At 33.0% G+C, this 23422-nt stretch overlaps 3 protein-coding genes across 7 annotated transcripts; 1 reads left to right on the top strand and 2 right to left on the bottom strand.

Moving 5' to 3' along the window:
• Nucleotides 1–2598: 2598 nt before the first annotated feature.
• On the top strand, nt 2599–5181 carry LOC106454471 (probable F-box protein At5g47300). Its single transcript, XM_048736535.1, has one exon. The coding sequence runs from the start codon at nt 2599–2601 to the stop codon at nt 3721–3723; it is 1125 nt and encodes a 374-aa protein (XP_048592492.1). The 3' UTR covers nt 3724–5181.
• A 242-nt stretch (nt 5182–5423) lies between these two features.
• Nucleotides 5424–7954, bottom strand: LOC106454469 (pumilio homolog 5). Of its 2 annotated transcripts, none has more exons than XM_013896588.3 (5): nt 6993–7954; nt 6655–6896; nt 6434–6543; nt 6161–6324; nt 5424–6065 (listed from the first exon to the last, which is right to left on the bottom strand). In XM_013896588.3, exons 2-5 carry the CDS (start codon nt 6662–6664, stop codon nt 5687–5689), a joined length of 663 nt encoding a protein of 220 aa, XP_013752042.2. In that variant the 5' UTR covers nt 6665–6896; nt 6993–7954; the 3' UTR covers nt 5424–5686. The 2 variants fall into 2 exon arrangements, with proteins under 2 accessions (XP_013752042.2, XP_013752041.1); XM_013896587.3 differs by having other exon boundaries at nt 6434–6577; nt 6993–7681.
• A 3716-nt stretch (nt 7955–11670) lies between these two features.
• Nucleotides 11671–22055, bottom strand: LOC106454468. 4 transcript variants are annotated; one of them, XM_013896585.3, is made up of 6 exons: nt 13656–22055; nt 13524–13574; nt 13354–13447; nt 13267–13282; nt 12965–13104; nt 11671–12299 (listed from the first exon to the last, which is right to left on the bottom strand). In XM_013896585.3, the coding sequence occupies exons 1-6, from the start codon at nt 13760–13762 to the stop codon at nt 12153–12155; spliced, it is 555 nt and encodes a 184-aa protein (XP_013752039.1). In that variant the 5' UTR covers nt 13763–22055; the 3' UTR covers nt 11671–12152. The 4 variants fall into 4 exon arrangements, 2 of the variants coding, with proteins under 2 accessions (XP_013752039.1, XP_022544360.1); XM_022688639.2 differs by having other exon boundaries at nt 11672–12705; nt 13656–19221; XR_007314793.1 differs by lacking the exon at nt 13656–22055 and having other exon boundaries at nt 11674–12705; nt 13214–13282; nt 13524–13628.
• Between the last annotated feature and the right edge of the window lie 1367 nt (nt 22056–23422).

Raw genomic sequence — 23422 nt, 5'->3', positions numbered from 1 at the left:
TAAAATAGAAGTAATCTATGAATTAAATATGAAAATTATATTAAATTGGTAAACTATTATATTTTTGAAAATAGTTTCATTTAACTAAATAAATAAAATAGTACTCACCATTTAAAAAGAATAAATTAGTATCCACCATTTAAAAAGATTAAAATATCATTCACCATTTAAAAGGACTAAAATTTGAATTATGTAATATTATTATACAAAAAAATAAAATTGTTAATATATGTTAATTTTTTATATCTAAACTATATATTATATATTTTTTATTTATTTTAAAATTACAACAATATATTATCTAAAAATGATTATATAGAAAATATAATAGAATATAGCTAACATTTACTTTAAGTGCTATTTATAAAATATGCTATTTGAAAATTTTAAAATTTTTAATTTATTTAATATACTAAAAGTAAATTAATTTTAATTATAAATTTAACGTTTATTTTTTATCATGACAAAATATGATGAAAAAGTTATAAAGAATTTCATCAAAATTTTCAGTTTTTTATATAAATAATGCATTAGTTTAGTAACAAAAGAATCAAAAACATATAATTTTTTTAAGTTTAAAGGTTATAAAATGAAAAATTATCCGCACGGACGTGCGGATCTATGTCTAGTTCACATTAAATTATAGTTTTCGCAATTTTACTTTGCGTATATATAATGTACTGAAGAAGTCTTTTCGCGTGAAATGATATTTTAATATGCATATACAACTTTGAGTAAAAAATAAGATAACATGATGTATATAGATACTTCAATTATAAAAAATATCATTTGTGTATTATAGAATGATATGTAGAACTGACAAAAAGCGTCAAAATTGTTTGAAGTTAGCAATTTATATGGGATCTTACATGAACTAAGAATATATATGGAGTTTTTGATCTAGATACGGATCCAAACACTTGTTTCTTAATCTTGTTATCATATTTTTGGTTCAGGGATTAGTATCACATAGCATTTTAGCATTTCTTAAACAAATACTAGTTATTATATAGCAGGAAATTAGGAATAAATCATGCAACTTGTAAACAAGTCTGATCTTTATGATGAGTTCATTGCATCGGTAAATGTTTTTCGAATCTCTTTATCTATTTTAATTTTTATCTTTTCGGTTTTATGATAACATCTAGTTTTAAATTAATACAGTAATACTTGGAGTATACTTTTAAACGTGCAACTAGTGGTAGAAGGAAAAATCCTTTACAATTTGCAAATAATAAAAAATATCCACCATACAAATTGAATAAAAGAAACGTTGATAGTAGAACACAAAAGATTAATGCCATTTCTCAAAAAAGAACAAAAAAGATTACGTAGGTAATTCCAAATTCTAACAAATTAAAATTTTAAAATTGCATGCATACAACATATTGAATGGTGGAGAAAAGTGAATCAATATTGAAGTTTATTTTGTAAGTGTAACACGTGCCCTAGTTATGTGGTCCTCGCTATTTGGTATTTTGTTACGAGTTCCAACCTCTCTGGGATGATTTTTTCAATTGATTCTTCAAACACCTAAAGCGGAGATTGATATCTTTTTTTTTGTAACCAGGCTTGATTGATATCTATTTTGAACACCTTTTTGTATTTTATAGATATAATGTTTTCAATGTCTCTATATAGAAACCAGATTGCACCTGGCACATTAAAAGAAATTAGTTTGTATTTTTGAAAGGGAGGGGGTTGTCTGTTGTATTCACCAGATTTGCAGTCATAAACGGGTTCCATAAAACATCAACAGTAAATTATGCTTGAAAAAGAGGGACCAAAAAGTAAAATAAAAGATATTTGAAGTAAATAAAAGAGTTATTCTTGGGTTCACCTCACCCTCTAAGTTGAACCTCTAGGTTCACCAACTAATAAAATTTCATTATTTTAAATTTAATATCTTTTAAAAAAGTAAACACAATATTATCAAGTTATATTATGTTTTTAAAATAAAAGTTAAAAAAAATAATAGTTACAAAAAAAAATATTTTTAAAAATAATTTTAACGTCGTCAGCAAAATAGTAAACCCTAAATCTTAATCCCTAAACCCTAAATCTGAAACCCTAAGCCCTTGGATAAACCATAAACCCTTGGATAAATTATAAACTCTTAATCAAAAACACTAAACACTAAAACCCTAAACCCTAAATCTTAAATTATAAACTCTAAACCCTTGAGTGTTTTAGTGTTTAGTGTTTTTAATTTAGAGTTTAGGATTTATCCAAGAGTTTAGAGTCCATCCAAGGATTTAGGTTTTAGGATTTAGGGTTTAAGGAGTAGGATTTAGTTTTTTCCTTAAAAATTTTTGTAATTACTACTATTTTTTTATTTTTATCTTTTTATTTTAAAAACATAATATAACTTGACAATATTTTTTTTATATAAATTTAAATAAAATTAATATTGTGTAAATACAAAGAAAAAGGTCCAAAAAAAGTTAAGTTCTCTTCAATTTATTCTTCTCCAAATAAGAAAAGGGAAAGATTTTTGTTTATTTCCTTTTTTTTTTTTTTTGGTCACGAAAGGGAAAGAGTGTCCCTATAAAAGCATAAACTGTAATCACCATTCTCTTAACAGAAAGAAAGAGGACAATGACGATGTCGCAACTTCTTCCAGATAAATTGGTAGAGGAAGAGATACTATGTCGAGTTCCGGCCACATCTCTAAAACGTTTACGAGCTACCTGCAAACTATGGAACGGTTTATTCAACAATAGGAGATTTGCAAAAAATCACTTTGATAAATCCGCAAAGCAATTTCTGTTTTTCATGTTAACGAAAGAGTATAGGATTCGCTCGTTGAGCGTGGAGCTTAAAGGTGAGCTTGGCCTACTAGATCCGCTTCATTCAGTTCAATTCAAGATAACTCATGTCTTTCACTGTGATGGCCTGTTGTTATGCACCTATGAAGGGTACCATAGACTTGTGGTTTGGAACCCATGTACCGGTCAAACCAAGTGGCTCAACCATCCTGTAAGTCGTTACAAGGGTTACATAACTAACACTCCTGGAGGTAACATAACTTACACTCTTGGATGCTACGAAGACAAGAAGTCTCACAATAGTAGCTACAAAATATTGAGACTCGTGGAATGGGAGAAGAACCAGAGATTCGAAATCTATGATATAAAATCTGATTCATGGAGGATTCTTGACGTCAATCCAGACTGCATATTAATGTATAATCATTCCAGCGTGTCTTTGAAGGGAAAGACCTACTGGTTTGCTTTGGATGAAAAAGAGTTAGATCCCGTCGTACTCTTAGTCAGTTTTGATTATACAACAGAGAGATTTGCACGCGTGTGCCTTCCTAATCCGTATGGCATTTATAGAATAATGTCTCTATCGGTTGTCAGAGAAGAGAAGCTTTCGGTTTTATTACGACGCAGGGATGCATTAGAGTCAGAGATAGAGATATGGGTAAGCAATCCGATTGATGAGCACAAGGTGGTTTCGTGGAGCAAGATATTAGTAGGGGATGAGCCTAGGCTTGGCCTTTGCCGCGGAACAAGTTTCTTGGTGGACGAGGAGAAGAAAATTGCCTTGTGTTGTGATAGGGGGATATGTAACCAAGACACGACCAAGGACTACTTCTTCCTATACATTATTGGGGAGGATAACGAACTCACACAAGTGGATTTCGGAGCATCTTCTACATGGCAGTTACATTCGCCACTTTTGTTCAATTACGTTCCAAGTTTGGCTCAAATCCAGTGATCTGGAAGGCAAGAGAAAACAGAGGTGACTGAAAAAGCTACATATATATTAATTAATTTGATCTTTTTGTTTTTTTTTTTGAACTCTGAGACTTCATTGCATTGACAAAGAAAAAAAAAACTGAGTATCCAAAGAAACAAACCCATGAGAAACTGGGCAGAGATAAGGAAGTAAATAACAGACTCAATCCCTCGTCTTTGCTTTTTTTTTTGGGTCAATATAAAAAAATTCAAGTCATGCTATGTAGTAAAGATATACACATAAAAAAGACGGGATAGTTAATGTTGATCTCCCTTTTCTAGCATATTCGATAATGGTTCAATTTTTCAAAGCATCTATCATTTCAGACAACTTGGGGAGTCAGTGATCACAGAAAGCTTCTCCTTCTTAAAGGTAAAGCGGCAATAGCACTCATTATCGATTTGGTCACTCCAGTATCCTTACCAGTGAGTGCATCGAGATGTTGTGGTCATAAGAACACATAACGTGTAAATGCTTAAGAGTTAAGTCTATTTAAATCAAACTCTAACCTGAATGTATTCCTGTTGGATGCGTTCAAACCTAAGTTCAAGAAAATTCAGTGTACAAATTGCATGAGACACGCTAAGAACATACAAACTGTCCTTTCCAAGGCCACATGTAGTTTATCACTTCCAAGGCCACACCTTAGATGACTTAATTACTGAAACTATCAGTGACTAAGAAGAACATTTGTGTGTTTCTTGAAGTTTCATGGTTAGATAATAGGGACTTGAGATAACTAAACACACACGCCAAAACCGAGTTTTATACTATAATGGTTTGGACTAAAACAGAGTCAAGCATCCAAATATAAGATATATGTGCCTGTTATACAGGTTGGCTGAATATTACTCGACCACACCTAAACCCGATTGGTATGATAATTATAGGGATATCTCGGTCAGCAAAGGGCTATTGTATGATATCTATCTTCGAGACTATGAAAGCATATTCCCTAGATGATGGTTTAACAGAAGAAGCTCTGGTCACCAAGCTACGCACCCGTCGCTGTCATCATCTTTTCTGACACGCATCATAGAGACACAATTCATCAGGTTTTGTACAATTATCTACAATTCAACATTTTATGCAATTCCAGATAAGTTAAATGTTAGGCGTGTAGTCCATGGTGTAGCAATCAGAGAATCAAAGGACTATTATAAAAAATAATATTTATAAAGTTGTGTCAGATTACTTAACTTCTGAGCCTGATTGTCTTTTATGATAAAATTCTTGTAAACTTCACTGTGCAGGAAGATACCTAACTTGTTCCGTGATCTTCACCACTAAACAGTAAACACAGACGCACCAAATCAAGTTTTATATTATAATGGTTTGTGCTAAACCAGAGTCACATGTTCATATATACGTAGTCCTGTTACAAAGGTTGACCCGACCCAAACCTAAACCCCATTGGTTATTCAAACGGTTACGTAAGATATAAGAAACAAATCTACTTATTTATTTATTTCGGTCTAGACTAACCAAAATTAAAAGTGTGCCAAAATCATTAGTGAGAAAACAAATAAAGACATTAAAATATGGGACGTGGCCGAGATAGGTACAAGCAAAACTCCCTAAGGGTACAATCAATCAAAAAATAGATTTTACTCCCTGTGAAAGAACCAAAGAATGAATGAACCAAACCAAAGAATGAAAAAGCTACAGAATTTACAAGAGACAAGTCAACAAAGGAATATACCGAGATATCAATGGAGTGTACAAAAGGCAATTATATAGTTCTATAATAGGTAACAACAAAGCAACAATATGTATCTCTTTGTACAAAGAGAGCCTCCACAATCAAATTCTACTACCAATCCTCTCATCCTCAATAGAAGATAAAGGCATCTAGACAAACAACTCTTTGGCAAAGAGGTTAGGTAACAACAAAGCAAGAATATGTATAAGTCTTTGTACATATAGGTGGATTCTTCTAGACTCACATCTTCTTTAGAACATAATCGCATGTCTTGACAACCTTTCTGGCCGAGTCATGAGTCTCTAACTCGTTTCTCCTGCTCAATATCTCAGAAATGAGTTCCCTGCACTGCTCAGCATTCAAAACAGAGAGCCTTCTCACAACCGATTGCAAGACATAATTCCCAAAGCGCTGATACAACAAAGAGACGAGGCCAGTGGTTGAGAGCTCAAAGATGATGAAGAGGACATTCCTCTTGCTGCCAAGGTGCAGACACTTTTGGATAACAAAGCTAGCATATGGATGATGTGACAAGCTGGTAATGTTGTTTGCCATTGTATTGACAAGAAAGTCGGAAGCTCCATTGTGAAGAATGATCAGACTTTGCAAAGCATTGTTCCTAAACAAATGAAAAATGTAGAACTTGAGATAATGAAAAGGAAGTGAATAAAAATAAAAACAGGCTTAGTGATGTGACAAGTGAAAGGAAATAACCCATTTTTGTCGCGTGCAATGTCAAGAACACAAGGTCTAATCATGTCAATGAGACACATCTGAACATCATATCTGGCGATTTGAACCATGGACTCAAAGTTTGCAAGGCTTCTAGGATCACTGGATAGGTTGATGATGTTGAAATCGATTAACCTCATCAATGGCTTTAAAACAAATGAAAGAACAGTCATTTAGCATAATTTCAGAAGATCAAGTCATCGAACAAGACAAAAATAGTAAGAAAAAAACAAAAAAAAACAGAGGTCTCTGTACCTCAAGCTGACGAACGTTAAGAGTCCGAAATAGAGAACTGAACAGAGGTCTAACATCCATAGATTCTTTCATGATGTCTATACGTTTGAGGAGCAAGGCGAAAACTTCAACTTTGTTACATACATGAACAATGTTCATCAGCGACTTGAATGAAGTAAAATGTTAGCCATCAGTAAAGAAGCCAAAAAGAAACCCTAACCCTAAATGAAGATTCATCTTACCAAATGCCATTGAGCAAAGTCATCTTCATCCTCTCTAAGTCGGCGATATGATCAGCAAGGAGTTGAATGATAGGTTCCTCGAGATTGAGATCACTGATCCTTGCACAGAACTTCATCAGAAGGAGAGATCCGAATTCGTGTTCGCTAAGGAAGAAGAGTCGCTCGCGGAACTCCCTGTGCACCTTCTCCAAATCCGCAACGGAAGCGTTCTCCAGAAGATCACAGAGATGTAATGCTTCAGTCTGATCACCAGAAAAAGCAGCGATTTTTCCCTGTAGGTTAGCCATGGCGGAAGGAATCTAACAGAGAAGAGAAAGTGAAGTTTTAGAGAGCAAAACCTGAGAATGTTTCTGTCCGTCGTATATATTGGTTTTTGGAAATCGTCGATCAGGAGGGCGCTACTGAGCCGTTGGATGAAAACCGATGAGCGGCCCAGATCCTTCGTCATATGTCCTGAGCCCATCTCAAGTATCGCTGGATTGCTGTTTTCTTCAACTTCGCAAGGCTTATGTTTATGAACAAAAACAGAGTAGGAGGAGAATAGAGTCAGGAATGAGTTCAAGAGGTTGTGTAGAAATTATTGTCCTCGTATATATATAAATAAAAATGAGAATGCCGCGTGTTTTTTTTAAATTCAATTGATAATAATAAATTGCCGCGTTTGCATTTAATTCAATAATAAAATCAGCCGCGTGTTTTCTATATTTAATTACCTAGATATCTTATTGGACGTTGGAGCGGCCAAATATTTACTTCTTACTGTTTCCAAAAACATTTCGTATTATTACCGTTAATTAACCAGTATTATTTACTGCGCTAGTTAATTAATCTGATTGGGCTTTTCAGAGGTCGAGATATTACTTTCTACGGTTCCCATGCAGAGTAACTGTTTTGGTAATAGTCAACTTCGAGAGTAAGAAAAAGTAAAAAAAATCGTATAGTTATCCTTAATTAAATAGCATTATTTGCTGCGCCCTTTTTTTATTGGATTATGTTGGCGGTGGTATGGTGTCCAATTAAATTTTTTTTTTTAAGTTGTTAATTAATTTCTCGCAACGGTACCAAATGTAGCATTTAAAATAAATCTTCGGAAACAGTTTTAAAGTCCAACAAACGACTTGTACATCGAAATTTTACTTTTAGCTTGTGTTATATTGTACGAGAGATTTTGAATAGTTTTAATTTTCATTTCTAACTAATGTTATGGCCGTATCGTTCCTTATACAAATTGCGAAACTATCAATTTCCCCTCTAACTCGTAATCGTAATCGTAACTGGTACTTTTAGTTTTATAACCTTTATATAGATTTATAATAATCCAAAACATTAATAGAAATTACCTCTCTGTATTAGTTGTGTATTATAAAATCTAATACAGTAAGTTTTATATTGTCTTAAGATCTCAAGCAAATTCAATGTACGAATTGTATGAGTATGACACATGATAAGAACAATTGTACGACAATAAGGATGTTGAGATATCTAACTTGTTCCGTAATCTTGACGTACCCCTAAACACATGCACACACGCACCAAATCAAGTTTTTATACTATAATGGTTTGGGCTATACCATAGTCAAACGTTCACATACACTTTTTCCTGTTATACAGGTTGACTGAACCAAACCTAAACCCGATTGGTTTCTAAAAATTCTATTCGAACGGTTATGTAAGATATCCAGAACAAACCATTTATTTATTTTGGTTAAGACCGGTTACCCGATTGAGTGTGTGTCAAAATCATTCACTAGTCAGAAATTAATCGAAGTCTAAATTTTTGTGGGTTTATTTGCACGATGTTTTACGGCCGAATCATTAAGAGATACTAGCGCCATAACCTCCGCCCGGATACGTATGATGCATTGTGTTGTTTTGGCATTGTGATTTTATCGTTAGTTTTTTAAAGTTTTTGTTTTCTCATGTTGCCTATAATTGTCTATGAATAGAATAATGAAAATTACTTAGCTTGATTAGGTTGATATAAAAATGACCATCAGATTCATAGAGGAGGTATTGGTAACTCTTATCTTTGTAATGATTAAATTGACAATTAGTGTTATTAGTGGTTTTATTGTTCGACCAAACTTAGGTATTTGTTAGTATACAACTCAACTAGTGCAAATAAAAAGATTTAAAATTTTGATCTTAATTTTTAACAATTTATATGAACCGTAAATTAATTACTTTCCTTATTCTATCTGAAATTGTTTTTTAAAAATTTCGTATTGTATTAAACTATATTTTTATAAAGTAGTAACTCTAGAAATTTATAATATTATATAGTTAGATAAATGTTTAGATTGTTTGAGGCTGCGAAAAAATGTTTGAAATGGTGGACCAAAAATATAAATTGATATTGCTTTAAGACCCAACGTAATGATAAAGTAAAAATGAGTTAAACAATTTTGGGCTTTAAAATATACTGGGCCTTGAATCTAATGATTCTGAATAAACCATTATTTTGTTTTTTTTCCTTCATCGTCAGGAGACTTATCAAGATATTTTTCCTTCAAACCTTTTTTTTTTATGGTTATCTTGATAACTTGCAAACTTCCTCGTCCGCTTGATAGTACGTGAAACCATACCTACTATATCAGCTTTTTTAGATCTCATCTTCATCCATAGAGTCATAGATCGTTAAGAAATAATTAGACAGCTTAAGATAAGCACTTCTATTGTACATAGCACAATCAGAGTTGAAGCTTGTGACAAACACATAATCTGACCTGCATGATAAATGAAAAACTGACTTAGAAAAATTAGAACTTATATTTTTTGTTAACACGATGGAATAATAACGTTGCCATACCTTTAAAACTGGAATACGTCATCATATATTTTTCTGTTGCTGTCTTAAATGAGTGTAGGAAACAAAAGAACATTCAGAATAATAACGCTTGTGGAGATTTAAAATGTCGCAGTGAGAATTACAAATACAACAACGAACAATTTAGTAGTGAGGATTCAAAAGGGTTGTGTGCTCGTCTTCATAGCCTCTTTGTCTTCATCCTCTTTTGAAGAGTTTTTTTGTGAACGCAAGCTCTCCACAACATTAAGCACAAACAGATGTGCCAAGCAGATTTTGACACTTTTATACTTTTACGAACTCGTGTTAATAGTGACCATGATAAAACTTAGCTATAAATAGAGTTAGCTACTCTAGATAAATGGACTCGTTATGGCTATAGTCTCAAGTAATTTCAGTAAACAAAGAATGACTCAATATGTTCATGATTATAGATGGTGAAGAAAGCAACTGCAACGCCAATACTAAGGTACTACATAAGCATGGACTCATGTGCTACTCAATTATAGATTGTTTAATGATAAGCTAAATTCAAGTTAAGAATCAATACCTATATGCCAAATCTCAATGTCCTTTATTTAAAGATTAGACTTCTCTGCTTGAAGCTTTTCATAGTGAGAGACTTAAGGACCTCCTAGCTTTTGCTGAATGAATTTGAAACAAAACGAAAGAAGGATCATAACCAAAACTACCAAATAGTCGAGATTTCCATACGCCAAAGGATCATAGTAGGAATCCTGGGTGGAATGCAGGAAAACTGGAAAAGAGAATCTATACCTATGGTGAGAGTATCAAGAATTCCATAGGGCTCTAAATAGTTCCTGAAAACTTCTCTATTGGTATTTCTCTCCTGATTCAAACAAGCAAACAATAAAATCTAAATCTAAAAGAAATAGATATCGCCAGATCCAGTGAAGAAACAAAGATGAAAACATAATTAGAAGAGAAAAACAGATTCTTTCTTGTTTCATTTTGGCATGATGGAAATTAAGTAATAAAAAATTGTATCTTCTCCTTGTTATAAAGTATACAAAGCTCTTTTGTGGCTTGCTGCATGAAAAGCTTGGACATATCTATATTATTAAAGTTGAAGTACACATTGAGATTGTTTGGCAATATGGATAGTAGTTAAAAAATAGAACTGTTTGGAAACATGGATAGTAGTAAGTTAGAAAAAAATAATGGGCTTATGCTACTAAAAAATTGGAAGTCCATTACATTATATTAAAAAGTAATAGGTCTATGTTACTTGATAATATATATATTCAAATCAAAATAATAATTTAAAATTGATTTATATCAAAAATTCATTCAAAAATAAATATATATTCAAAATTTGATTTTTACTAACATATTTTTCAATAACTATTATAAAAATGTTTTCAATATATATAAGAAAAATACAATACAAAGCCCAATTTCAAACACCAACTTAAATTATGGTTTTTATGTTTCACATTAAATTTTAAAATATAATTTATGTGATTATTTATATCATTGTACGTATAAAATATTATTAATTATAAGAAAACTTATTTGATGGTACTTATAAAATATGATTAATTATATGATAACACATATTTTGTAACCTATAATGACACATATAAGATATATATATATATATATATATAATAGTGATTAGGGGTGGGCGTTCGGGTTCGTTTTCGTTTTCAGGTCTTTTTGGGATTTCGTGTTCATTTCAGATCTTTGAGGATTTGGTTCGGATTTGGATAATCAATTTAAATAGGTTTGATTTAAATATTTGGTAGAGAATTAATTATTATTAAAGTATTTTTGGAGTTTTGAGTATATTTTAACTATCTAAGATATTTACGTTTGATTATTTGTATATATTTTCAAGCATTTAAGCAAACTAAAAAGTATCATATATATTCTGGATGTTTTTATATATATAAAATCTAAAAATAATTAATATATATATAAGTATATAAATCTATTTTGGATACCCAAAATACTTCGGTTCGGATCGGATTAGATTTCAGTTCTTCAAATACCAAAATTTTGAATAATTCGGATATTTAATCAATTCCGGTTCGGATTTAGTACTACTTATTCGGATTGGGATCGGTTCAATTCTTCGAATTCGAGGTTTTTGCCCAACCCTAAATAGTGACATAAAAATCAAATAGTATCATATTTTTTTAAAAAAATACACCCGCACAGGCGTGCGGGTCAAAATCTAGTTTAGATTCTTCTAAGAGTGAAAAAAACGAAGCTTTCTCTAATCATTCATTATATCTACTTACTTACCAAAATTGACAGGATCGTAGATATCAGAATGAAAAAAAGAAAGACCTACGAAATTGAGGGCTTTGAATCCTTGTTTCAACTAACAATGACAGAGCAGCTAAACATATTAGCTTTCAAATGGTTTACTCCCCTGAATAATTCCCCTTTATGGCCGCCAGCCATTATTTCACCTTAATCATCAGTTTTTTTTTTCATTTTTCTTGCTTGTTACACCTTTAAACATGTAAAAATATCGTTTAAGACCCGATTTCAAATTCTTAATGACTCTGTTTCTACAACAAACACATAGATCTTGCTTCTTCTTTTATTATTGTCACAGCGCGAGGCGGATCAGTTACGGAGCACGACGTGGAGGAGGAAGCTTGGCCGTGTTTATTCATGGCGAAGGAGAAGACAAACCGCAATTGAACTTGGTTGAGGTTCAAAGAACGACGTGGATGAGGAAGTTGTTCTGATGATTTCGCGGCGAAGGAGAAGACAAACCGTGACGGCTTGCGCTCGAACGTGGCTGAAGTTCGTCGGCGGTGATGAAGGAGGACCAGGAAGTACAGTGAAGAGGAACTCCATCCTGTTTTATTTGTTTTACAGTTATAATCTATCATTTTAAAATAAAAACATTACATAGAACTAAGTATGACAAAATTAAATTAAGATAGTAAGGAACGACTATCCTCCCAATTAGGTATCTTGGAGTCTCCCTCTGCACCAAAAAACTGAGTCAAGCAAACTGTGAACAGCTTATTCAGATAGTAAGGAACGACTATCCTCCTGGAGTGTTAAGTCTCTCTCCTTTGCTGGGCGCCTTCTGCTGATAAAAACGGTTATAGCAGGCATAACCAACTTCTGGTGCTCTTCATTTTTCCTACCTAAAGCGTGCATTAACCGGATCAACTCCCTCTGCAGTATCTTCCTTTGGAAAGGAGATGTTGACAGTAATAATGCTGCTCGGGTATCTTGGGATGTTGTAACCCGGCCTAAAGAGGAGGAAGGACTAGGAGTTAAAGATCTACTAACCTGGAACAAAGCTACAATTCTTAGACTAATCTGGTTGCTTTTCTTCAGGGCAGGTTCGGTGTGGGTAGCTTGGTTCAAAGAAGAGTTCCTACATGGAGATTTGAGGAACTTCTGGACTACTAATCCTAGCAGACACAACTCATGGCTAGCGAATAAACTTCTAAAGTCCAAGCCTCTAATCTACAATTGGATCAAACTTAGAGTGGGGAATGGACTTACTTGTAGGTTCTGGACAGATAACTGGTCGCCGTTTGGAAGCTTAGACTCCTTCTTGGCAAACCGTGCTTCCTCAAGGCTTGGTATATGTAGGAATGCTACTCTACGGAGTCTCTGGAACCAAGATGCTTGGTGGTTGCCACCTGCAAGATCGGAAAACCAACTACAGTTATACGCTTATCTCACAACGGTTGTACTAACAGATGAGGATGATAACTATGAATGGGAGCTGGAGGGTAAACTAATGCTCACATATGCCACATGAGAAGTGTACAAATTACTCAGAGGAAGTGGTGCCACAGTACCTTGGAAAGATGTTGTCTGGAAAATTATACAAATTACTCAGATGTAAACCAATGCTCACATATGCCACAGAAGAAGTGCCACAGTACCTTGGAAAGATGATGTTTGCCTACGACTTCCTCTGAGTAATTGCATTGATCTCTTGTATCTGGACTGCAATTGCAACTAGATGCTCTGTTTCTCCTAGAAGAGATTGGACAACAACGCTCAATAATATGCAAGTACTAAGGGGAGGAAACTGGTGCGACGTCTTGCCTACTTATGTTTCCAAGCGAAGCTGTATGCACTTTGGGTGGAGAGGAACAGCCGCCTGCATAGAAACACTTTCAGGTCGATCGATAATATAACGCAAAGAGTTGAGAGACAGATCAAGAACCGCATTTCTAGTTACCGAGACTCAAATCCGGTGACTTCTTCGAACTTGATGGCGCTCTGGTTTGCCACGGAGCCAACCCGATAAGGAACATCACAGAACTCTCCAAGTAAACAAAGATTCATGTTTGTGCTACGGCTTCATGATCGATGGAATCGAAGGCGAGGAAAGGGAAGAAGGAGAATTAGGACTGCTGCTGGGCTTCTTAAATGTCTTGGGCTTTTACGTATTTGGTTAAATTTACTTCCTTCTATTTAACAAACTTGGATGGGCTCGACCCATGTAACTTAAGTCTTAAACGGCTTGTAACATTTTTTTTCTGCAATTTTAATTGAAAGCCAGTTACAAAAAAAAAAGTTGTTGTTTTCCAAACTTCTATTCAACATAGGATGATTTTTGATTTTATCTACTCTCAAATTAAAAGCAAATAATTTCAACTTGCACATTTTATTTTTTTGACGTCAAAAGGCCATTCTATTACTCAAGTTTGAGGTGGTCTGGGTAACCAGACCGGGATAGAACAACCAATAAAATATAACTCCCTATGGAACGATCTAGCAGTCTTGGCTAAAAAATCTGAGAACTGATTTCGCTCTTGTGGAACATAGGTGATATTGAACTCCAGAAAGCAAATATGGAGCGTCTCAATCCTTTCCAGCTCCGTCGCAAAGCTTCGCCAAACCTGGGGTTCTTTTAACATTGCAATCATCTCCTTGCAGTCCATTCCAAAGCTCTGGCATGTCGAATGTTGGAGCATATAAACAAACAATTAATGCCATTGATGGTTAGATAAAATAAAGAAAATTAATAATATCAATAATAAATTTGTTTTGTATATAATACCAGAATTTAATACGGGTAAATGCACAAAATATATAATACCAAAATTATATAAAACACTGATTAAATAATCTAAAACAAACATTCCACAAGTACGTGGATCAAATTCTAGTACTACGTACTTTTAAACATACAACTAAGAAACATAGAAGCAGTAGTAGAAAGAGAATATCCTTTACCATTTGCAAATAAGAAACGAAATATCCACCATAAATTGAATAAGAAAACATTCATCGTTGGACACAAAGCAGTACGTAGATAATTCAAGTTTCCAACAAAAATTAAAAATTGCATGCATACAACATATTGAATGGTGGAGAAAAGTGAACCAATATTGACGCTTCTTTTCTAAGTCTAACACGTGCCCTAGATATGTTGGCCTCACTATTTGGTTTTTAGCGATAAGTTCCAACCTCTTTGGGATGGTTTTTTTTTAATTTTTTTAATTAAAACTTAAGAGACCATATTTTATATCACGCTAAGAATCTCATTCTATTAGACCGGCATTAATCATGCTCTAAGAGTTTGGAACTATACATATTCGCTAAAACTGTTATGGCTCCTTCTATTTAAACTGATTCAGTTTGGGTTTCTTGGATCAAAACCAATATCATAAAAAACAACTCAATCTGGGATATTAAGAAAAAACAAAGTCATTTTTGGGCTTTCAAACAATTATTGCAGCTTAGGAGTAAGATAATTCAATGGATTAGAGTCTTACTTTGGACTGATCCAGGGTCAGACTTTGGCCCTTTGATTGATTTCATTGGTTCGAGTTGTCCGCAGCTAACTAGGATTCCCCTATCTGTCGCGTGCTTCTCTTTGGCTTAATGATTCTTGGATCTCCCCGTTTAGAAGATCTTCAGATTCACATGACCACTATCGAAGTCTCTGACGCGGATGACTCCCTAATCTGGCAAGTTCAAGGTCGATCTATTCCTACTTTCGAATCCAGTTTGATATACAATTGTTGAAAATAAAAAAACCTCTGGGTGGATTGGGCCAAAGTGATTTGGGTTAAGAAAGGAATCACTAAACGTCTCATTGAAAACTCTTTTCACTCCGCTTAGCCCTAATCGGCTTTTGAATCGCCAAATAGATATTCCACAAATGTATGGCTTGGTTGTTCCTCTTGAACCGTTGTCCCACAAGGGACAGGATGCTCTCATGGGGACTTGGAAGTGATTCGGTGTGTCTCTTCTGCTAATCTCATCATGAAACTAGAGACCACCTCTTCTTTTAGTGCTCCTTCTCCAACACAATTTGGACCCTCCCTACAATTTAGCACATGGGAACATTCATGGAGTGAGACTCTTAGTGGTCTTATTAATTCTCAAGAAACAACAATCTGAAATATCTCACCTTATTAGCGTGGCAAGCCACGATCTATGAGGTCAGGTGTGAAAGAAAAATTCAACATCCATCGTTCCCCGGGCTCAATTCAAAAGGGAATTGAGCTGAAATAAAAACCAGACTCAAGCTTCTGAGAGGATAATGCTTTGGCTCTCTATCTTCTAGCCGAGCACGGCTATTGTTCTGATCTTCTCATCATCCGTCCCTTTCTTTCGATCTCTTCTCTCGCTTGTTCACAATGTGGAGGTAAAGAAAACTAAGCGTTGTCTACTGTTTTCTTTGGGCTTCCACTTGGGCATGGATTGGTCAACATTCAGAGATTTCCATGAGCCGCTTTGTGTAATACATTGGGCTTCGGTTACAAATTATGGCTTTCTAAGGGGGGTTATTGGAAGGTGAATTTGTATAGAGTTTGTAGATTTTAAGAGTTGATATATTTAAAAAAAAACGTAGATTGTGGAAATTTATATAAATTGACTTATGAAATTTGATTATAAATTTTTTAGATTGGTATAGATTTTCATGAATTTACATTACCCTTTTCTATCATTCTTTTTGTAAAGTAAATATATAATTTATTTTTTTTAAATCATATAGCATTATTATTTATTTATTTTCTTTCAAATTAAAAATAATAAAGTGATACATACAAAATTACGCAATTCTCTTAAATGGTTTCTTGTAAGTTGTTGTCATAAAAAGAGCACTCAAAGAGGAAAATGATCAAAAGAGGTTTCATAAAAAACAAAAGACTATTTTACCCATTGGTTTCGAGATATATAAATAATAATAAAAAATAAGTACAAAAGTTTTTTTTTTTAATTTCGAAGTATATGTTCTTAAATTTGAGCTTTTTATAATTTATAACAAAAAATTCGATTTTGATTTTCAATTTTTTGTCAAATTTTCTTTTAAAATTCAAAATGACTTTTTGAAACTATTTTAAAAAAATATTTCGATTTTTTAATATTTATAAATATAATTATATATTCAAAAATGATTAAAAGAATATAAAATAATTATATATTTAAAATATGTAAAAATATATAAAATATAATTAATTATAATTTGTAGTGCAGTAGATATTTAGTAAGTATAACTATTTGTTTTTTAATTTTCACATAAATTTTGAAAATCACTTCGATACATATGATGTTTTGAAAGTTGAATCTTATAAGTAAAAATGAATATAATTCGTCTTCCAATAACCACTAAATTTAATTAGAATTAGAGAATCAATAATAATTAAACTTTATGAATAACAAGAGATTTGAATTAATTTTGAAAATTCTTAAACCAACAACAATGGATTCTATTAAGATTTTTGAAATCCAAGAACCAATAACAATGGAATTTAAAAAGTTTTAAAATTAATGAAAATTCACGTACCAATAACAAACCTTGCGTCTTGTTATAGGGACTTTATTGGGCTGCTAGACTGAGTTCATTACTTCTTTTGAGGTTAGAGTTTGATATGAGTTTTACTAAGGTGTATATTGTACTCCTTTGCTACATTTAATTATATGCTATCAAAGTTTCAAAAAAAAAAAAAATTGAACCCGCAGCCCAACTAGAAGAAGAAGCTGGATTAAAAGAAAAGCCTATAGAGAAGGGTAATGACTAATGGTTAGGGGAAGTTACGAAGAGAGATGGCATAGAGACTTCTTTTATTGATTGGTCTATGACTCTATGGCATAAACTAGAATCTTCTTCTTTTTTTTCAAGAAAAATCATTATGTCAATGTCAAATTTGTTAACTAAAAATGTTTTAGGAGTATCAATGTTTTTATACAAGCCGTAATCAATAGGAAAAGAAAACAAAAATCTATGTCTTCTGCAAAATGATTTAGATTTATGTAATAGTTTGAAAATCAATAACATTAGAAAAAACCTTTAGAAGAAATAATTAATACCATCGTCCTGGATGGGTTTGTATGACAGTCATGAAGCCAAGGTTTTCTTTTGATTGAGGGACGTAGAATCAGTTTAGGTAGAAATTTCTTTGAAGTGGAAATGTCTAACCAGAAATATATTTAAAAGTTTAATGGATTTCTTTTCTTATGGACTGAGAAGAGGAATTTGACCAATAATTCGAGATAGAGATTATAGTTTAAAGCTTTGAACCGGCAATTGAGATTAGAGCTGGTGGAAAAAAAATATTCGTTAGAGAATATGTGAGAGAATATGTGAGTGAATATCTCAAGTGGGAAATGTTAATGTTTAACAAAAAAATATCTCTATATATTCATATCTAAATTATATAGTCTTATATTTATTTAATTACGTACGAAGAACCAATAATAATCATATCAACATCATTTCAAAACATTGAAAATGCACAAACAGTGACCAATCATGTCAAGAACGATAAAGATGACATTTCTCTGTATGCCAACTTGTAGACACTTCTTGATTACAAAGCTTCCATATGGATCAAGTGATAGGCTTTTAATGTTGTTGGCCATAATATCAACAAGGAAGTCAAAAGCGAGAGGTCGCGGAGGTTATGCCCAGCTGGCTGAGTCGGATAGCTCCTAAGCTTTACGGTATTGTTTATTGTTAATTTATAAACTTTCAACAAAAAAATTTCTAATTTGTAATTTTGTAACAATTTTTTTTCTAATTTTGGCAGATCCTCAGACCAATATGCCTAGAGCGATTGGCCGAGCTCCGATCTAGGAAATGCTTTTCTTCTCTTGATAGCTTTTTTGGTAAACTGCCGAATTATGACTTTGTTTTTCCATTTTGGTTGATGTAGCCCCTTCACAGGTTTAAACAAATAAAAAAACATGATAACAAAATTTGGGTGATGTTTGTATCGTACCTATACAATCTTTCTGAATAGATCAAAGTTAAACTTTAAAAAATCAAAATATATTTCTCTCGTAAGAATCAGAGAGATGAGGAAGAGTAACTCTCACTTCTATGAAAAATATAAAAGAAAGAACATATTATCAAACATCAAACAAGTAATAAAAGGGGAATAAGAGCCTCAGATAAACTGTCCACGTCTGATGGAAAAATCACCCAATCATGTTATAAGGTTTTGCCACATATTCAAGTGATTTCGGCTGTTGGGCTTAAATTTCTTTACAAGCCCGCATGTTAATCTGAATGGCCCAGAAAGCCTATTTTATTGAAAGCATCGTGACTTCTGAATGATATATGCATTCAACCAAAAGAAAAAAGAAAGTCAAAAGCTTCTTTTTTTTCAAAACGATAAGACAATGAATAGCAACATTCCTAACAAATAAACAATGAGACATATTAGATAATGAATAAGAAGTGAATACTGATTCAAAAACACATTTAGAGTTGTTTTTAGTGAAACGAAATATAGCATTTTTATGACATGTTAGGTCAAGATTACAAAGCCTTAGATTGTCAATCAAACAGATTTGAACATCAACACTCGCGAGTTGAATCATAGTTTCAAAGTTGGTGTAATGTCATCTTCATACCCTATGATATGGAGTAATATCGTCTTCAGTCTCTCTATGTTAGAGATATGATCATCAAAGAAAAGAAGATTAGGTTCCTCGAGTGGAGATCTTTGATCATTGAATAGAACTTCGTCTGAACGCGAGATCTGATATTGTGTTTGCCAAGGAAGAAGAAATAATGGCAATAACATAATAATAATGGAAAATATCGTCATTTGTAACTCATTAAAGCAAAAAAAAAAAAAAAATTAGCCGAAAATGAGCTCTAAAACACTCGAAGTCATGAGCTGACACATGATGCAACATGCCTTTTACCACTACACCACAAATACTTACTATAATAGTGTGCCCTCATTTTATTCTCTATCCATTTAAGCACTAAGTGTTTTTTTTTTTAATATTCTCGTTTTGCGTCTTCTTCCTCTTTTATTCTGTCAAGATTATCAATCCCTAAAACATTTGCAAGTCTAATATTCGAATAGATTACTAACAATAGAATCATATACTAATATGGATAATATTTATAGTTTGTCACATTCAGTGCTGGTCTAGATATAAATGGCGCCTAAAGTGCACTCAAAAATTGTTGGCCCTCATATATAACTATTTTATATTAAAAATATGTAATAAAAATCAAAATATTATTAAAAATATCTGTTTCCAAAGAGGAAAAATCATCAGTACACTATTCATGAAACCAAAGAGAGTTTTATGTTTGTTTTTATTAAACATTTTCCTAAACTAATACAACTTTCGAAAAGAAAACAAAAGAAAAAAGAGAACAAAACTTACACATGTAGCGGAGAAAATAAACTTAAGAGAAAAAAGAGAACTCTGACTGGTGAAATGTAGTATTAAGGTTGATTTGCGGTATGTATTGTATTTCGATGTGATTTACAGTAAATATTATGTGGTAAAATCTGTATATTTATGTGGTAAGTTTGCAGTAAAAGTATGAATTATGATTTTGTTAAAACTAATGACTGATAACTTTTTTGATGTAGAAGTTGCATTACAATTTTTATAAATAATTAAAATTAAAAATTTATAAATAATGAATAATTTATTAAAAAGAAATAAAACATTATACCATTTAAGATTAATAAATAATAATAAAACTATTTTTTCTTTTAATATGTATAAAATAAAAATTTGACAAAATAAGTTGCAATATTTATTTTCTAAAATATAGTTACTAACAATATAAGATTGGTAACCTTTTTGTTAAATAAATTATAGTAAATATCATTTCAAATAAATAAAAATTATAAATACAAAATGATTACCCTTATTACAATTTTAGTAAGAAATAATTATTAGAGAAAATTAAGCTCTATTAAACTAAAAATAATGAAAGATACATAAATATTTGAATTATATATGTAACAGCAAACAATCTCATATAAACACACAACTTTATATACAAACATAATTAATAATTTTTTAAGCACTTATGAGAACTTTGATGAATTATTTATTTCTTAGTTTTTTATAAGCACTTATGAGTTAGAATAATTTTATAATAAAGTGTTTATAATAAAAACTAAGAAAGTTGATGTATTAAAACTAATACACATAAACACTTTATACATAAAATTAATAATTAGTTCTAATACACCAACTTTTCTTTGATGTTGGTTTAGCATTTGATTTACTGATTTTACAAAGAAGACTCAAAAATATAACTCAACATTACCACATTATAACTTAAACACAAAATCAAAAATTTATAATTAAATCATGATTGGTAACATTTTTGATTTATGCCTCTAACTCAAATTAAATCAATTATAAATCATGTTACCAATCAAAACCAGCAAAGATAGAGAGAAAAGGAAAACAAAGATAAAAAGGTAATTATAACAGAAAAAAGGAAATAATTAGGTTTGGATTAACTTACTTTTTTATGGTACATATAAAGGAAGTGAAACTTCTTAGTGGACGTGTTTAGCTAAGATCGAATTTTTTACGGATTATCAATATCAAAACCGAAAAGTGAGAATCGTACCTGACTTAGCAGGTTAATAATGCATGCATACAAACCACTAAACCAAAGCATCCGAGTGAATTTGGGTGCCCCACAGGGCCGGCCCTAAGATTTAGGGGGCTGTAGGTGGGTTTAAAAAATTTCAGCTAAAATTTTTTTTGGTAAATATGGGGGTCTAAAAACATTTTTGGGGGACCTAAGATCAATGTTTCGTTAAGCTTGGTCCAGGACTGGCCCTGCCCCAAATAATACATAATGATACACACTAATTAGGATCACTCAGCTGGATTGTAAAATGATATGATTTCTCACGGAACAATTAGAAACGAGTGAGAAATGGTGGATTGAAGGGTCGCACAAAAGTTGCGAAAGGCTGTCGATATTCCCAACTCATATTGCTGCTTGATATGACGCACAAGTCCAGCAAAAAAGAGATTGTTTACTTGGATATTATGCACCAAGAAACAATGAAAGTGTTCTTAAACAAAAAATAGATAAATTCAAAATAAGAAGGAAAAATTGATTGATAACTTATGAGAAGTGTTTACATATTTATAGAAACAATATTCAAAGAAAAACTTAGAAATTTTGTAGAAAATCAAATCTAGAAAATGAAAAGATTGGCTGAAAAACATAAAGATAGTCAAATAACTCTTCGGTTCTTGATCTGGTCGAAATGACCCTCTGGCTACTGTCCCGTTTCATCCGAACCAGTCTAGTCCATGGCGGTAAGGATCAGGACGTGAGCTGTTCAATCCGTACGGCCCGCCGGGTGTTCTACACGAACAAGCTGTCCCCGTGTGGGTCAAGTCTTCAGATAGTTTAAGAATCCTTGCCTTAGAGAAATGTCCGAGAGAGAAGTCCATCAAGGGATCGAACACTGAGGCAAGAATGTTCATTCGGTCATCGAGACATGCAGTACGAATCAAAAGGGCCAAAAGGAAGAAGCTTTGGTCGTCTTCGGATTCTTCTCGTCCCAAGTGACTTTTGGCTCGACTATCAGTCTTAGCATGTCGAGTTGGTCGGAAAACAACTTATGTGGGTCGTTCAGTTCCATCATCAGGTCGTGCCTCCATCCTTAGCTCCATTCCGGACGTCCGCGGGGGTCGATATGGTAGACAAAACGGTCGGCACGGTCGGCATGATCCGATGGGGAAACCTTGGTTGGGTCGAGCTGTGCAACATGATTGTCATCCTTGCCCGGATCCATGTAGTGAGGCGCATCATTCCCCTCCTCTTCAAAAGGATTTGTCCACAAATATGGAACATCTGCAACAAAGAAAGAAAGATCAGAAACATTAAAGCTAGAAAAGATGTCATACTTACCTTGCAAATTAAGCTGATATGCATTATCACGGATTTTTTAATGATCAGAAATGGACCATCAATACGCGGCATAAGCTTAGACTTCCTCTCTTCTGGGAACCGTTCCTTCCTCAAATGCACCCAAACAAGATCACCTTCTTCAAAACGACCTTGTTCCTTTTATTGTTTACCTTTCTCTCATAGATATTTGTTTTGGCTTCATTGTTGGCACGAACCTTTTCATGTAGCTTTTGAATGGATCTGGTTCACAACCTCAGTTTATCCATCAGTTTGGGGGTGACAAGTGGTGGAGAATAACAGCCTGGTTCCGAACTTAGACCACAAAGTCTTCCAAAAGTAACTAAGGAACTTAGCATCTCTATCAGAAACAATCGTTCTAGGCATACCGTGCAACCTAACAACATCTCTAAAGAATAGTTCTGCTACATGCACAACATCATCCGTTTTGTAACAAGGAATGAAATGAGTCATCTTAGAGAATCTATCAACCACCACAACGATATAATCTCTAGCAGCTTTAGACTTAGGCAATCCAAGCACAAAATCCATAGAAATGTCGATCCAAAGATGAGATGAAATGGGTAAAGTTGAGTAAAAACCTTGGTTTTGCGCCTTGGATTTGGCTTTCTTTCAGACCACACATCGGCCATATATCCGTTCCATGTCCCTCATCAGGCTCGGCAATGGAAGTGCTCATGAATCACCTTGTGGGTCTTCTTGATTCCGAAATTTCTCATCAGTCCTCCTCCATGTGCTTCCCCAACAAAAAAACTCCCTCAAAGAACATTGAGACACAGAAAGACGGTTATCAAAGAATAAAAATTCAGACATTTGAT

The sequence above is a fragment of the Brassica napus genome, chromosome A7 (genome assembly GCF_020379485.1).
Source record: "Brassica napus cultivar Da-Ae chromosome A7, Da-Ae, whole genome shotgun sequence".
Classification (NCBI taxonomy): domain Eukaryota; kingdom Viridiplantae; phylum Streptophyta; class Magnoliopsida; order Brassicales; family Brassicaceae; genus Brassica; species Brassica napus.
This window is presented reverse-complemented; position numbering and strand designations above follow the sequence as displayed.